General features: G+C 39.5%; 2 protein-coding genes across 4 annotated transcripts in view; one reads left to right on the top strand and one right to left on the bottom strand.

The window, feature by feature from the left end:
* Positions 1 to 241: 241 nt before the first annotated feature.
* On the bottom strand, positions 242 to 14,911 carry LOC128753838 (phosphoinositide 3-kinase regulatory subunit 5-like). Of its 3 annotated transcripts, none has more exons than XM_053855970.1 (18): positions 14,719 to 14,911; positions 9,499 to 9,613; positions 8,486 to 8,601; positions 8,355 to 8,423; positions 7,381 to 7,519; positions 7,201 to 7,270; positions 6,913 to 7,087; positions 5,763 to 5,931; positions 5,614 to 5,682; positions 4,653 to 5,536; positions 4,448 to 4,573; positions 4,243 to 4,374; positions 2,935 to 3,028; positions 2,760 to 2,836; positions 1,246 to 1,339; positions 1,088 to 1,170; positions 901 to 1,016; positions 242 to 804 (listed from the first exon to the last, which is right to left on the bottom strand). In XM_053855970.1, exons 2-18 carry the CDS (start codon positions 9,596 to 9,598, stop codon positions 654 to 656), a joined length of 2,664 nt encoding a protein of 887 aa, XP_053711945.1. In that variant the 5' UTR covers positions 9,599 to 9,613; positions 14,719 to 14,911; the 3' UTR covers positions 242 to 653. The 3 variants fall into 3 exon arrangements, with proteins under 3 accessions (XP_053711945.1, XP_053711946.1, XP_053711947.1); XM_053855971.1 differs by having other exon boundaries at positions 901 to 1,013; XM_053855972.1 differs by lacking the exon at positions 8,355 to 8,423.
* An 808-nt stretch (positions 14,912 to 15,719) lies between these two features.
* Positions 15,720 to 17,232, top strand: part of LOC128754694 (netrin-1) — a 43,611-nt gene continuing 42,098 nt past the window's right edge. The window contains exon 1 of the mRNA XM_053857496.1: positions 15,720 to 15,940. The gene's annotated coding sequence lies outside the window, so the exon portion shown is untranslated. The remainder of the gene's footprint in view (positions 15,941 to 17,232) is intronic.

Genomic DNA, 17,232 nt, shown 5'->3' with positions numbered 1-17,232 from the left:
TTACAAAATTGTTAAACTTTTGCTTTGTTAAAATTTAAAATATTTGAATTCAGCAGTGGATTCCGGTGATGGTAACATGCCAGTTGAACTTATGTACGTTTTTCAGATAAGACAACCCAGAGCGATCCATCGTTTTCTCTTCACTTACTTCTACTTTTAATTTTTTTTATATTGTTGCACTTCACACAATTTGAGAGCGAGAGAGACAAAACGTGCAGTCAGACGTAGTACAAACGTCCATCAGTTTTATTTTTGTACCAAACGACAATGATCTCTTTTAGTCTTACATACAACTTCAGTTAAAAAAAGCAATTGTGTGGGGGGGGAAAAGTGCAAAACAGTGTATTTCAATTTCGGAATTGTGTTCTACAACCGTGTTACGCGACAAGGCAAATGATTTGTCAACACTGTCCCCTGCTGGTCAGTTTAATAATCGCACAACACAAACCATGGCATCACTCAGTTTAAAACAAAAAACAAACATAACAAAACCCAACATGCTATACAATAACAACATCATATAAAAAACGAATAAGAAAAATATATAGATGCTTTTACAGTGTATTCTCTGAGATAAAGACACGGTCCTATAACACAATAATGTGATTTAATATTATTATTTATTTTTGCTCCAGCACCGTGTTCCGTGGAACTCAAGGAAGAGGCCCACTGAAGGTGACTATGGGCAAGCAGAGAAGGGAGCAGAACGTGGGGTTGAGCGGTTTGATTTGAGCCGTCTGATGTCTTCTTCGAAGGCGCCAGTCTGAAGAGTTGTCAGGTTTGAAACACACTGAGACTTCACACCTGTATCATGGAAAACAGACAAACATCATTGAAATTCAAGAATTCTACTTCTTTGCAACCTTTTTGTTAGAGAAATGTAAGTAGCATAAATCATACCTGACAACACTTTGCATTATTTTTTTCTCATCTTGGTCCAGACACACAGCAAAGGTTGTGTTTTCCACACCGCTGACCTGCACCTTGTCGACTTTGACCTCAGTGAGGCTCAGCTGCTATAAGGTGAGTCAAAGTAGATGTATGTCGGAAACTGAAAGAGTGTGAGACAAACGTTTGGGATCCTCACCTGGTTAATGCCCTTTTTGGCTTTACTGTTCTGTCTTTTCAGGACCTCCGTCATGGTGAGCAGCAAACACTCCATCTTTGAGTCTGATCCAGTGAAACGCAGTCGATTAATGTCATTTTTCCTTTATTTAAAAGCAAGATTGTGTTTGTGCAGTATACCTAGTTCCTCAGGGTTCTTACAGGCTTTGGTCAAGTTTACTGAAGTACACACTTTCGTTTCCCTTTTCCACTGGCTTCTTCCACTAATCGTGACCTAAAAACACACAAGAGCATCTATCAAATGAGGATATTTATATACATGAAGACAGGGAACCAATAGAGTCTCTGCTGCTTACACTTTAAACCAAAACAATTGGCATGAAGTGGACATGTCAGCCAAAAAAAAGGAACAAGTGGACAGAGTCATAAGAACGAGTAGATTGTGATTTGAATGACAAAGTAAATGGAGCGGCAGGAACTGAAAAACCTCACTGGCTGATGAGATGCAATTCATGGGTCTGTTTTTCTGATTCCAGCTGGGCAAAACTATTACTAGCCTTAAGTTGGCTTGATATTGACTGTTGGATCAGAATTAGGTTTGTGACATTATCACGTTATTTTGTGATATTTCTCATGTTTCCTCTTGACAAGAAATGAGCTAGAAGTAACACCTTCGGGAGCATAAACGTGTTATAAAGTGGTTGAAGCTGATGTCTATTTCGGTCGTCTGCACGCTTGGTAAATCTCCACGTGTTGCATGAACAGGAAACTACATGTTGCTTACAGATGAGCGCAGAAGTTCTCACTTGAAGTGTAATAAACCCTAATAAATAAACCCTGATTTTCACCTAACAAGCAGCGCACAAGTGTCCACCTTATCGTCATCGCCTCGACACTGCTGTACATGGCCCTGCCCTGAAGATAATATCATGAGCTAATGTCACGAAATAACGTGGTAAGTATTGAAAAATAGTGCAATGAAAGTGACGTAATAACACAATATGACGCGATAACATTAGCTTGACAAAATAATGTGGTAAGTTTCTCAAAATAACATCAAGAAAAATGACATAAGTACCATGAAATAACTAATCTTGCATTATTAGTTAGTGCCAGGTTTTTCCTGCAGAAGGCAGTGTGGGGCATTTTTTGAGTGTGACTGTGCTTGAGTGAAGAAGTTCTCATTGAGTTTAATAAGAAGAAAAGAAGAAAAGCCTCGTCTGAGTTACTTCAATGAGTATCAAGAAGTAACCTGACAATATCAAGAAAAGATATAAATATCACAAAATATTGTCACACCACGAAATAACGTTATGAAAAAAGCATTATAATGTAAAACAGAGTGATGTCATAAAATAAAATAACACAACTAAAATGTGCAAAGGATGATGAAATATAGGGATAAATGTCACAAAATATACATGATGTGGATCCAAATACTGTGAACAGCCCCTTCATATTGCTGACTCTCAAGTACATCTGAAGGCAACAAACCGCCTTGCAACCAAGCAAGTGGTTAACTAACTGTGAGCGGTTTATCCTGACGCCTGGTATTACAACCACACAGACATGAGATCACACACTGGAGCCTCAATGGTTGTGTAATTATTATCACAAATACCTGCAGAAATATACTAATCTTACCAGTCATTTATTCTCAATGAGGAGAATAAAAGTTCTGTACACCAGCCTACCTTGTTGTACACAACATCCAGGGTCAGAGGCAGTGCTTCTCTGTCACCATCGATGCCAAACCGCTTACTGCCAGCACCTACACGGTGACAATAGCACAGTTACATATGGCATAACAAGGCAGAGAACATGTCATACTGCAGATGAAAAGAGTGATCAACTTTCTATGTCACTCACCCATCGCCTTGATCGCTCGTGTTCCTGCACTGTGACCCAGCTCCAGGGAGTGAACAAACACCTCCAGCTTCCTCTCTCCGGATGCTAACGTCAACTGTAACAGATAAATCAACCAATGTTTTGATGAACCCAAGCTTGAATCCAAGCCATGGATTTCTGCGAACATCAGTCACATCAAAGGTCATGACATTATTCTCGTCAGTTACGGACTAATTTCTCAGGCATACAGCACCGGTCTCATATCCCAGCTGCATTACAAAGCATTATTGTCATTGAGTTGACTGGTCAATGACATGGACCAACCTCTAATTTGCTATGTGGCATCTCTTTATCAACATTTGCCTATTCAGGCTATTTTAACTTGAACAACAGCGTGGCTTGGACCGTCACAGAAACAGGTTATGTATGGACAGTGAGACGTTAGAATCTCAGGGACTTGTGAGTTCATTTGCTCACACGTGCACACTCATACACACACACACACACACACACACACACATTTCCAGTTGCACTTTAGTTGTTTGCACTTTCATTGCTCCTTATGTTTTGGTTGTTATTTATGTTTCTTTTTGCTGTTCATGTTGTATCTGTTGTGTTTGTTATTTATGTTGTATTTTATAGTTCAATGTCGCCGTTAAGTAATGACATTTCGATCCTCTATATGCTATGTATATGGCAGAATTGACTATAAAATCTATCTTACCTTAATAGATTAGACATTGAAAATACTATTTGACATTTTCAAATGTATTTTTAGGGGTGGGATTAGATTAAAAATATTAATCTATTTAATTAGAGAATGTGTGATTAATTAATCTCAATTAATCGCAGTCTAATGGTATCAGAATATTTGCCAGAAGAAGCCACATTTTTCAATTTGAATGAATTTGGTATATGACTGAATCAAATGATGGAGCCATACATACATTTAAACAACAAAATATTGTTTATTTTTCATCAGTTTGACAATAGCACAATAAAGCATGATGGTGACTATATTCAAGTTTTTATATCTCCTTATTTAAACTAAAGCTCTTTTAATGTCTTGAAAATATTTGTATAAGAATTTCAATTGTATAAGACTTTCAAGTACATTCGGAGTAGTGGAAACCCTGGCCATTGTGTAGCGAAAAACATCCCTGAACCAAAGCAAACAGATGCTTTTGTATGCTTTTGTTCAGGGATTCCTCCATGTTTGTTGTTGTTGTTATCATCCTAGCTGCCACGTGTCTTGTGCATCAGTGTGATCAGTGGACCAGGAACTCCTGCACTTACAAAGGTTCCGTGTAGTCTGGAGAGCAAACTCACCTCCGCTTTGTAGAGCTGGATCAGTGCAGGGCGGGCGGCATAGCGACAGTAGTACAGGATCAGGTCAGCCAGGATGGGCAGGCGTTGCTCATAAGAACTGTTGTAGGACTCTGACTCAGTCTTGGATGTTTGCTGTTCAAGAAAATGCAGGTGGCATTAACGTGTGGTCCATTCTTGTGGACAACAAAAAGCAGAGTGGTCGTACCTGGCAGACAACATTGGAAGGCAAGTTAAGCAAGCTGAGAGTGTTTCTTTCGTACCAGGGATCCAACATGCCAAGGAGATTGGCAATGTCATTAGTGCTGTCCACTGAGCCAGGGACATTAAAGTCCTGCCGCATAAATGCACAAAGAGTTAAGCACTCAACCACTTTAGCGTTTGAAACATGATGTTACTTATAGTCGCCTCACATTCGACCTTGGAGTTCCCTTCTGAGCCGTGATGTGGGTCACATGATTCGTCACTGGAGTTGCCGCTGTCTTTTTCTTGACAGGAACAAAATAGAACTGAAGCCTGAAGGCTGTGCTAAGACGTGGACATTCGCTTTCCCGTTGTCGGAGACTGTTGTAAGCCCGCGCCACCTTCCCTGCCACATGATCAGCACCAAACACCACCACCCTCAGCGTAGTGTCCTTATTCTCTCCGTCACTACTCAGAATAGGCCGTCTTCTAAAGCACACGTGCTGGAGAGTCTGAAGCGGTGGGTTCATTAAAGACTTTGTAGTATTGAACTGGACCTGTTGGGGTAAAGAGTTGGAGCGCTTCTTTTGCACCACAGAAAAGTCTTTAGCTTCCGCAGTACCTAAACTTTTGGCACGATACAGCAGACGAGGGCTTTTGGGCCTCACAAAGAGGCGATGCAAGTGCTGGCTGAGGCGAACCGATGTCTTGAGAGTCTTGGGTGAGACCTTTTCACCTAAAACAGGAAGGCCTATATTGTCGTCTGGGTCCTCGAAGTAGTCACTGTCGATTCCAGATGTGACGGAGATGAGCGACGGGGTGTAACACTCGGAGGCTGCAGACAACGTTGAGAACATGGAGTCTTTGGAGGCCGTCGAAAAGGAGGAAATAGTGGAGAAGGTTGAGACCCGATAGTTGGCATCGTTGCCGTCAGGAATGAAAGTCAGCGAGGGCAAATCGAGATCAAGCTCCTCCTCTTTCTTGTCTGCGTCTTCATTTTCACTCCCTGTGTGATTGTCGATGTCATCGTCATCATCGTAGCTCAGCTCCTCTTCGGTCTGTTCACGTTTTATAATTTCCTCAACATCATGATCCAAGAGGTTGTTCAACACATCTGCAATAGGAATCATCAATATCATGAACCCAAACTCTTTGGGTTAGTGTTCACATATTGGGGACAACATAACATACCAAAGTTATCGTTCTCCCAGTGGAACATGTGACATTTGGCAGTGGGGACTGGAAGTGTTTGTAGCATTCCTGTGGGTAAAAAAAAAAAAAAAACAGAGCCATGAGTACATTTGAACATGGTTATGAATATGATTAATCTGAGTTAATACCATCAGACTTCCTTCCATTGGAGCCTGGGATGTTCAGCGCCTCCCTCAGTGCCTCAAGTCCAGCAATGATATGGCTGCGGCCTTTCTCAGGAGCACCCATGGCAGCAGCCGTCTCCAAAAGATTATTCAATGTAGAGAAGGCTTCTCCAAGTTCTGTCAGTCCCATTCCCTAAAAAACATTTGGAACTTGTCATAAACATGGCAATATAGCTTCACCAAGTCACTAAACAGGTAGGTCAGTACAGGTAGCCACTAGCATGGTCTAATCTGCTGATGCTTACCAGGCTTTCTTGTTATAGTTTTGATCTAATTTTTAGGTTCAGTGTCATGTCAAAGACATTGCAATGAATCGTGAAGTATGACCCAGGAGCCACATGAGGGTGTCCACCTGTATTTAGGGAGCCCTCATGGGTCAGTGTGACACGATAAAACTGATCAAGAAGAAATGTTATGTGTTTTGACTGATTCAAGCGCTAAGCTTTTTGTATTAGTAAAAAAAAGGTAAAGGTATATATTTTTGACAGGAACTGTTGAAGTCATATACTTTCATGTGCTGTATATCAAAGTGCATTTTTATTTTTATTTTTATCATTTTCCTACAGCAGCATAGACCTCCCATTAAAAAAAAAGTATCATCCATTGCTATTTGAAAAGTTATTTTTTAGGTTTCCATTTTAGTAAATATGAAATATTACGACAAAAAATGTAATTTAAATAAATGACATGCCCCTGAAAATTAACAATATAAAGTAAGGAAAGAAGTCCTTGTTAAAAAGTGCTTTTAAGATCTATATGGAGACTCTTTATATAAAATGAGACGATACATAATGAAATTATCTATATAACATCTATATAACAGCATGGCATAATTGTGTTTTGTTTTTTTTGCTATTTTCTTCTTGTTTTATCATGCTATCGTCACAAAATTTAATTATCCATTTCCATATATATATGCATGTGTGTGTGCGAATGTTGGTATTTTAAAACCAGATTGGAGACTTGCTAAAGCTATCAGAACCTCTAAACCTGTTGCATATCACCATTGAGTCTGTTGCCATTCATGGCTCACAGGAGGGGAGATAACGTCCTATGAGTCAGATGGAATCCCTATATTAAGAGATGGCTTGTTTATTTCTAAAATTCATGGTACCTCCAGGGCTCTCTGGATGCTGTGAAGTGGGTACTTGGTGCCTAGAGTGGACTGGAACGCATGCTTGATCAGAGTGATGTAGGTTTCCTTCTGTGAGTGCTGAATGCTGCAGAGCTGCTCAGCCACTGAGAGAAAGTCAGGAGGAACTTCAGCCGGGTTCATCAGCAGAACAGTCCTGAGGAAAACACCGTTATGTTATAGAAAAGAAAGAGCAACACGAACTTGCTTTTAAGTTGTCTAAAACAAAAGAGAACTGAAAATAAAGTTCATGATCTTTATGGTACTTACATGGTTCTGGAGTTTTCAGTGGCTGTGTTCAGACTCTGCTCCTCTCTAACCAATCTCTGGAAGGAAATTCCTGTGATGATCAAAGCAGGGATTTTAACCACAGCTTTCAATTCACAAACCTTTCACTGACTCCTCCACAATTGTTGTCTGACCAGCAGCAAGCGATAAACTAGTGCTCACCTGGGGCCTTGATCTCCAGCTGGAGTGTGGAAAGAAGGTTTCGACACACACTGCAGTAAGGTTCAGGCCAGGTGAGGAAGCAGCGGAACACCTCGATGGCTTCTTCAAGCAGCTCCCTGTCTGGCGGGCAGTAAGGTGTCTGTGGACAACACATTGGTTAGAGGTAAATCAATGGTGGGAGATGTATCAGTGTGTCACTGAAGGAGCTGCTCCTTGAGCCAAATGCAGGGGTGAGAACATCCTCTTGTGCCTTGTAGAGGTAAAATCCACAACAGAACCAGAACCGGTAGTTATTCAGTTAGTTCCTGGCAGCTGTTGTCCTCAGTGAAAAATGCCACTTGAGAGACCTCATGTATCTGTGACTGCCCTATGTACTCAGACGGGTCCGGCTCATGTCTGCAGCTAGACCTTTTCCTGGCTTTCCTTGTTCAAGGAGTCAACAATATCAGTGGAATCCAGTTTGTTGTTCACTTGGAGCCCAGTCACAGTGCTCACTGCCTGGATGTTCACAGGTATTGAGGGGTTTCATGTTGACCTTCTAAAGACGAGTACAAAAATGTATCTATTATATTAAAAAGGTTGGGAGCTTATTTATTTTTAAGTCATAAATCACACCTTTTTGAATACGTATTTCAATGTCTTACATTTACAAGGTTTTGCCTGATATTCCTTTTATTATTTTATTTTCATTTTTGAAATAAACATTGCAGTCAAATCAATGGTGCTACAGTATGCTGGGTGCTATGGAGAAGAATAACTTGCCATTTTTAACCTTTCTAGGTCACCCTTTTAAATGATTTTATTTGGCGCACTGCTTACTTATCATTTTCAGTCCTATTTTGTGGAGTTGTATGTTTTGAAAATCACCTCACAAAAACCTGAATTACCATTGTTTGGTGGAAACATATGCATTATTTCATCGCAGAGAAAGAGAGCAATCATTTTCAATGATCCATATCTGACATGAGCCGTACCTGAAGTAGCGTGGAGTAGAACATGATTGCGAGTGGAGCCACCAGTTCATACTGGGAGAGCTCCTGAACCTGAACACACACAGCATGAAAAAATACAATCTTGAACAATATACAGGGGTTTGTTTTTTCACCTCTTTGGTTTTTCTGATAATCTGCTGTAAGAGGATGAGGAAGTTGTCTGGGTCCCTCTTCACCAGCTCCTCGAGGCTCCAGCGGTTCATTGACTGGCCTGCTGAGCACATCAACACTGAAACGCAAGGGGAATTACGTCAGTCATCATGAGAAGTTTTTTTTTAACACAGACTAAATGATGCCACTGAAACACTGGTGTATTAAATTGTAATGTGTAAAAAATAGATGTTAACTTTACAGTAATGTTGTTAAATTGAAAATGTCTTTTGAGTTCACTAAGTTTCCATCTTTTCCCTGTGCATTATATTATGAATTTTACAGCATATTAGAAATAACTCATGCTTACTATGGCATTATTTGTCATATTGAAAAAAGAAGACAACAGTGGCAGGTTGCTGCTTTTTTTACAGGGACCACTAAAGGAAACAAATCACCCACTAATGATTGTGGACTTAATAAAATGACTGGCAGTAACCCCTGCCTCCAGTGCAACACAAAGCACATGTCAGAGCGTGACTCTTTTTTTTTTCAATGCAACTTCCTCCATCAACGCATTTCCCCTGTGATCTCACATATCGCTGTCTGACAGGGGCTGTCACAGCATTTATTCTCTGGTTTAACTGCTGACATTGTGTCTGACCTGCATGTTGTGATGACATGAAATGTGATTTCAATATTATCAGAATGTTGAAGTGAAATTTGAAGGGGATGGAGTGATGACCTTTCCCTCCTGATACTATTAAAATATTATGGTGAGTCAGAAATAATCAGCAAACTTCAGTGAAGGCAACCTTTACTGAGTTACGTGGTTTGAGTGCTTTGTTTTTTATTTAGATTTTCTTTTTACTATAATGATCATTGATGATGATTCAAATGACCATCAGATGGCGCTCTGTGTTCATTATATGCGCACGCATTCATTACAAGCTTGTACCCAGAGGATACTGAGTATAGTTTATTTTAATTTTATTTTATTTTAACAGTTCATTTGAAAGTGATTGGATTGTCTTACCATTCCAGTGGTGAGCTGCAGTTGGGCTCTGTCTGAGTCCATCCAGACACCGATCCAAAGCGTGCTGGATCCTGTCCTCCGTGCATGATGTGTGCTGCATGTTTCTGTACAGGTTCTGTCACAGATATTATCAGGAAAAGAAAAAAAAACCCCACAGATGTTAAAGTTAGGATTGTAACATTACAAATATGGGACATGTTTATCTGAAACAGATAAATAAATACCTGTCTACTACTGGCGCCCAGAACATTTTAAAGCTTCTATCCTGACATCTTTGAATTTCCCTTCTGTCAGTGCAACCTCATCTACTCTTTCATCATGGATGTATTCGCTCCATCACCAATGTATAATGTGGTGCACCTGGAATTTGTGCCCTGACAAAGAAAGTCTAGACGTGATTCGACTGTTATTCGTCTATTATTTGCGTCAATTATTTATTTATTTTTCTCATAAAGCCAGTTAAATTCCATTGATCCACCACTTATCCAAAGTCAGTTCACAGGTAGTCCAGTCCTTCTCCAGCTCTTCTCGAGCAATATTCAGATTAAACCGAGAGACGTATCAGCCTGAGCAGTGTGTCAGCCCTGGGGCCTCCTCCCACCTGACATATATGGGGTTCCTTAAAAGGCGTCCTATGAAGGCTATATCATAGCCACCTCAACTGGCTTCTGCAACTTTGAGCCTCTCCTGGGTGACTGAGCTCACCATTTTTTGTATGGGCTGAGTGCAAGCACCATGTGGATTTTTCTTTTTTACGTCATTACCCATAGCTTGTGGCCATAGTTAAGCATCATAGATAGGGGAGCTTTTTTTTTTTTTTTGTTAAACTCAGATGATTAAATGATTACAAAGTGTATGTATTTATCTGATGACCACATACGTTCCAATATGCAAAATGGAAAGACGGGGTAGTCCCATGCGTTGGCTTCTCCATTTTCGAGGCACCACAGAACAGGTGCTGAATGACTCAATTTGAAAGCCCTTTACATAGATGAAACCAACTGGTTTAAGAAAACTGGCGGAACATGCTGCCATCTGAGTGCTGTGTAGACGGCATGTGACCAAACATTACAGGAAAGTTACAGCATTGCTTCAGCTGTTTGAAATAGAAATTCTGAAATATTGGATTTTTATTTTTGTTTTCTTAATGGATCCCGTCAGGCCAACAGTGGAAAAAACACAATTTCACAATCAAATCTTCCTTGAATTATTTTGCTCGGCTTTTTGTGGTTCCGTGTGTTTATCGTTCGCTAAAATTAGTTGGCGTCATTCTCAATCTGAATCTGACACCATGCTACTTCCCTAAACTTGTGAAATTGTTGTGCACTTTTGTGATATCAAAATAATGTGTCACATGCTCGTATTTAGTGGTAAACTAAATAACCGAACATTGATCAAGAAGCTCTCGTGCTGACTGATAAGGAGAGCCATTATCTGCCAGACGTTGTGATACATCCTCTCCGAGGCAGCGACAGAGATGTTTCTGATCATATAAAGAACAAGTCAGAATTCTGCACCGAGTTGAAGGGAGGTGTTCTTATGATTCAAGTATGACTTTTCTTTATTCAGTCACAAGCTCTTTTTCAGATTGCTGCGTATGAAATCCACCCTGGGCAAAGGACAAAATATCAGGAATTGCCTCTGACAATATGTGTTATGGAGATTCCGAGACAAAAAAAAAAAAAAAAAAGCAATGACACAAATGGCACAATTGGTTGTAAAACTCCGATCTCAAAGCTCGGAAGCTTCAGGATTAGTTGTCCAGTATAAGGGCAGATAAAAGGCTATTTTTAACAGGAGGAAACCGAACATGGAAGTGAGAAATACAAAATATCATACAAGGGAAAAGTATTTGTGAGGTGTTGGAACAAGTGAAGCATGCTCCTTGCAGAAGACAGATTTCTATGGAGACATCGATGAATAGAGAATACTGAGAAGGAAGATTAAAGACTGTCAACAAAATGTAATTATATACCAATTGCAATATTGATATCATGGGTAGAACTAGAATTGCCATGTGATGAATCGAGAAAGGCACTAGGGCAGCACATACCTCCGCAAAGCCACTCATTTTCACCCAAAAGTTGATGTTATTGCTGTGCATGTGTTTTAGTCTTATTACTCATGTCAGTTGCATTCCGAATGCAAGTACTCAAATGAACGGCACGTGGCAGTAGCGTCGAGGCGTCAACATCTCGCGGATGAATGACAGAAACACTGGCATAAAAAGTTATATATTTTATACAACTGAACCAGGACTTTTGCTCAGTTTAACCAGTGTTGATCACACAATGCTTTAACAGTTCACCTAACATTTGAATTCAAACAAATTTAAGCACCAACATCAAATGACTTTTTCTGTCCATATTTTTTTGAGTTACTGTATGTTGCACTCAAACTAACAGAGAAATGAAAAGCATAACCTGAGGTGGAGGTAATAAACACATGAAAGCAATCTAACATTACTGCAATTCCTAGATAAAAGGGCACTATGATCAATATATGGGCTACAACTAAATGTGAACATCAAGAGCATTCAAGTCGCCTGGTCTAACAGGGAGCTGAATGCTGTTGGTCATGTGCAGAGCTAGAAGTAGGCTGTTGCCAAAAACTCGATGACTAGCTTCTGACGAAGAGGAACATAAAAGAAGAGGGAACTTCTACTCACCCGAACTGCACTGTGACAAATGTACGCTCCAAGCAAATTCCAATTTGCTTTAGTTGCAAATGTTTAACCAACACAGTATATAACACCAGCAAAAATAAACCACTTTAACACATTCCTGACATCACACAATTTTTTTTGAACGGTTGTGAATGTCAGCAGTGAAGTTATTTGTGAAATGCAGGACTAAATCCTAAATTTATCCTGCCTGATTTTGTCTAATAATGAAAATGTAACTGTTCAATATTTGTCTTTTGGAAGCCAAGAGGTGTGTACCCGGGGCCTGGAAGAATCAAGGCTCAGGGGGTTGAATTTTTCTGTGGCCCAAGAAAGAATACATTTCACAAAAGGTTGGACAGATTTGACAAAAATATCAAATCTGTTTTATGACTTTCTGAAATGAAGCGACACATCAATGGAACTGCGGTCTGAAATCTGAAAACAGTGTACTTATATCGTGACATACCATCTTCTCTGTCTTTTTACATTCTCTTTACATTCTCTTTCTCTTAAGTATTTTTTGTTTCATTTTTGAAAATAAATAAATAAATATTTCTAAAAAAAAAATAAAACGTGCTCTCAAATCATTGATTCAAAGATCTGTGAGAATTACACGATAGCAATGCACATTCAGGTACTACGTCCTCGAAAGAGTTCCAATGTTTTGCAGAACTGACTACAGTCTTGGTTTATAGCCTTTGAAACCTAAGTGACTGCACAATGATGTGAGCACAACCATTAGCGTCATCCCTACAAGAGTCGTGCTCTGATCGCAGATCGAGTTGCTCGGCTCTTAGCATGGAGCTTTCAACATGGCTTCTGTCTGATCTTCATTGAGAGGTTAAACCTTTACATTTTCCCAGCTGTGAAAACTTCCGAAGGATGCACTGTGTCTCGGAGTTAAGACCAAGTGCTGTACGTCGGATTCGTGTGCCAAGTTCATAAGTCTTTGTCAGGTATACAAAGAGCTGGAGTAGTGCCCACTGAGAGTGGAAGTAAGTCATCCATTATTGTGGTCAGGCTTTGAATGAAGACCCACAATCATGTGAAAGAAAGAGTTTCTCTGTGACCAATTATGGTGAAGTGAAATCACTGGTGGTGGAATGACGAGTTGTTGCCACTTTGAAGAGGTTTGCCAAGAAAAATAATATTCAGTGACTGGTGCGTTTGACATGATTGTTTGGGCTGCACGGCACTGAACGTCCTGAGCCTGTCAAGCTAAACAAGAATATGTTCTTTTTAGTCCACATTTGAAGTTGCAATAAAAAGAAGAATCACCAAAACACCCAAGTGCCGTCACACTTGTTTACAAAGGTCCCAGTGTTGCAACTGCATGAGTCTGATGTCTTTCATAAGAGGACGTGAATCGTCCCGCCCTCAACAGTCACTTCCACTTTTTCATTACCGACATTTGCAAAAAGAATCACTGAAACCAAGCAAAACTAAAAGATGAAAGAAATGAAGCTGCTAGTCTTTGTACAAGTCAGCACTGAGAGCCCCACTTCCTCTCTCGGGCCTCTTTCTCAGACTCCCTTTCTTCACAGGGAGCTCCTGGTAGGATGATCCCATTACCAACTGCTTCCCAACAGGAAGAAGACTTCCCTGGCCCAGCTGAGGAAGCAGGTGCCTCCCTATTGTTTGGTCGCCACCACACTAACACAGATATAACCCCAAAGACAGGTAGCAGACTTGCATGTGGGATCATTTATGACCACTTCTACAACTCCAGGTTAGGTTTGACCTCGACTTCCTTCAGTTGGCCTTTCATCCTGTTTCACCTGGTTACTGTTTACACTTGTTGTGTTCGTGTTCATGCATGGCTATGATTTCTGCATGCATGATTGTGAGTCTGTAGGACTGATGCTGGTGTGTATTTAAAAAGCTAATGACACTATCATTGAAAACTTAATTCTTACAATATTTCACATTAGCCGACGGACGTGTTGGCAAAACGAAGATTTTATGTTCTGATATTCAAACTGTGAGGAAGAAATTTCTTTCTCAGAAATGTGATGCATCAATAAAGCCAGTTATTAAATATATTTTGCATCTTTTGCCGTATCTAACTTCACCCGAAACAGTAATATAGCAGCAATTATTTAGACGACAACAGCTCACATGTAGGCTTCTGGTAATGTTTTGGCAACACACGACCAGTATTCGACTGCAAGTTCGTCGGGTTAATCCCTTCCCAACATGAACACAGTTCCACAGTTACAATTTTTAGAGACAAACTCTCCATATAGTTCAGAGTCTGCCGTCCCCTAGGGACAAGATTTAAAATCCTCCACTGAAAGGTGCCCACAAAGCTTCCTCTCAAGATGTTACAACCACCTGTACTTGCTCATTTATATTATACCAGATTTAATCTGCATCCATTCATGAGGAAGTAGCAGTACGAGGCAACTGTGCTAATTCTGGGAATTTCACATTTTGTACGTCCCACTTTACAAGCTCAGAATGTCCTTAATATAAATATAAATAGTGAAAAATGTGTGCTACCAATGTGGAGATAAACAGTCGACTGAACTTTAAGATAAATCAGAAGCCCTTACCTGTAGATTACTGAACAGCCTCCATGTCGTCGCTGCTTCTCTGACACAAACCTCCGAGCGTATTCATTGAACAACACAAATGTGTGGCAGGTGAAGCCACATCCGGGCCACTGTCGAGTAAAATCAGCCCTGGATGTTGATTTGAGATCAACACTACACTGCGCTTCCCACACAGTGCGGCTCAGATACACAGCAAACAGGAAATGTATGAGAGCTGTGCATGTGAGCACAAAGAGGAAGACGGCTGGTTGGTTTGTGTGTTTGTGTGCATGCAAAGGTGTGTTTGTTGTTGCTTGTAGGGATGTTGAACTCAATGAGGAAGTCATCCAGTCTGTTTATTTTCACACGATTTCCTCGCCTCTAAAAGGGTGTATTATGTATTTCCATATATTTCCTGCTAATATATTACATGTACAACGGCGTTACTACTTGATCACCTTAGCTTTCTCTTTCACAGTTTATTATCATTTATGAATAAATATAAATTACTGAATAATTTGAACATTAAAAGTTGAGTTCCAGCTCATTCAAGCCTTTTCTCGTCAGCTGTATTGGAGAAGGAAATTACTGCATTACTTCCCCCTGCTGCTTTGATTATCATTTACATTTCGCATAATGTACAACGGTGAATTCCCCTATCGTGTCATGCTGCGGTTTAACATGCCATTATAAACTGAATATTATTTTCTTAATGAGTGACCTTGTGTAAGAAAATGTTATAAATAAAGATTGGTCAGTGAATGGAATATTAAGAAAATGTATATTAAATGTGTTCGTATTACACTTGTTTACAGTTGCCTTGAATTCATCATGACAACATCAGTAACCTTTGCCACTTCCTTACATGTACTTTTTAACTGCGAGTGTATTATTTGGTGGTAATTCACTGAGGAAAAATACGCTTTTGCTATGGACGAATCGTTCTGCTACACAGACACAAGATGGCGGTATTTACCACCAGCAGCTACCGATGCAGCTGAAACACTCGTTATTGTTTCATATTGACCTCCTTCACCAAATATTGGCACTGAGGAATGAGGAAAATATGAAACTTAAAGAGTACTGCCTGTTTTATGACCACCTACTTGGTTTTAGTTGGTGGATGGTTACTGCTAACGCTGCTATCATCGCAGCGATGCTAATGCTTAAGCTGATGGAAGTTGAGGTTGTATAACAAGGAGCAACAGAAGTACTGAGATACAAGCTTTGTCCTGACTGCAAGGTAAGAACCACATTGGTACATAAATGCAAACAAAAACAATTTAACACGGTAAGTGCCACCACATCCCATGCTACTAATACTGTTACCGCTGTCTATGGATGGATTCTCTGTGACTCTTTAGAATGGGGGACACATTTATATACGAATTACCTGCTTATTAACACATTAATAATTCAGTAATTCTGTTATTGTTTATTGTTGTTATTGAACTTGACACAAACTGGTACATTATAGCGATTAATTGGAGGCTAATATGTTGCTAGTAGTGTCCATGTATAAATAAGCAATATATCTTCTCTACAACCGAATTTACGTACTACTGCTTATTATTTCTTCTTCTATACATTAACTTTTAAGACTATCAACACAACGGCTACATTTTCCACTGCTACCACTAGTATTAGTGTCAGTACAAATAGTAAATAAATAAATACTTTTGAATGTACAAATTACTACTGTTCTACGGCTTTGAATAGTTTTACTACTAATACCTTCATGAAGCAAGTCATTGTGCTAGTACTCCTAATATTAGTACCTACTACTGCTGCCAGCTGTTTGTGGATATTATTTATTTATTTATTTATATTATTTATTCTTCTGTACCTGAACTTTTAAGACTATCAACACAACTGCTACATTTTCCTCTGCTACCGCTAGTGTTAGTGTCAGTACAAATAATAAATAAATAAATACTTTTGAATATACAAATTACTACTGTTCTACGGCTTTGAATATTTCTACTACTAATACCTTCATGAAACAAGTTATCGTGCTAGTACTCCTAATATTTGTACCGTTACCTTTTGGTAACTCTAGTTACTAATAGTATAGTTACATGACTACACACTAGAACTAGTTAAAAGTCAAATACCACATTCTTCCTTTACTAGTTGTTATACTTCTAGAGTTATAACCACATCTCATTCATCTATTATTACCTCTTGTTATTGCTTCTCTGTCTGTCACTACTACTAAAGCAGTGACTTGGACAGTACAGTTACTGCTACAGTAGCACTACAAATTTTTATTCTTACTGCTATCATTTTCTACATAATTGCATACTTTTCCACTTGTTTCCTCTTCTGGTTCCTCTATCATTACAAGGTTCACTTTCACCCGCTTACTACTTTATATGAATTGCTTTACTATCATTAGTAATCTCACAGCAATGTACTATAGCTCTTCTTGTTTATTTATTTAAAAAAAAAAGAAGTTATGTTATGTAGTATGTTTACCAGTGTTACTACTACAGCTTCACTACTGCCTTTGTTTTCTGCTCATTTCCTGAAGCT

Source organism: Synchiropus splendidus, chromosome 2 (genome assembly GCF_027744825.2).
Source record: "Synchiropus splendidus isolate RoL2022-P1 chromosome 2, RoL_Sspl_1.0, whole genome shotgun sequence".
In the NCBI taxonomy this organism is placed as follows: Eukaryota; Metazoa; Chordata; class Actinopteri; order Syngnathiformes; family Callionymidae; genus Synchiropus; species Synchiropus splendidus.
The sequence above is the reverse complement of the archived record's forward strand: the minus strand, read 5'-3'. Positions and strand labels throughout refer to the sequence as shown.

Excerpts from the sequence above, each read along its gene's own strand:
- LOC128753838 (XM_053855970.1), bottom strand. The coding sequence starts at position 9,598 with ATGCAGCACACATCATGCACGGAGGACAGGATCCAGCACGCTTTGGAT. Across the intron at positions 3,029-4,242 it reads TCCAGCTCTACAAAGCGGAG|TTGACGTTAGCATCCGGAGA; the intron begins GTGAGTTTGCTC and ends TATCTGTTACAG. Across the intron at positions 2,837-2,934 it reads ACGAGCGATCAAGGCGATGG|GTGCTGGCAGTAAGCGGTTT; the intron begins GTGAGTGACATA and ends GTCACCGTGTAG.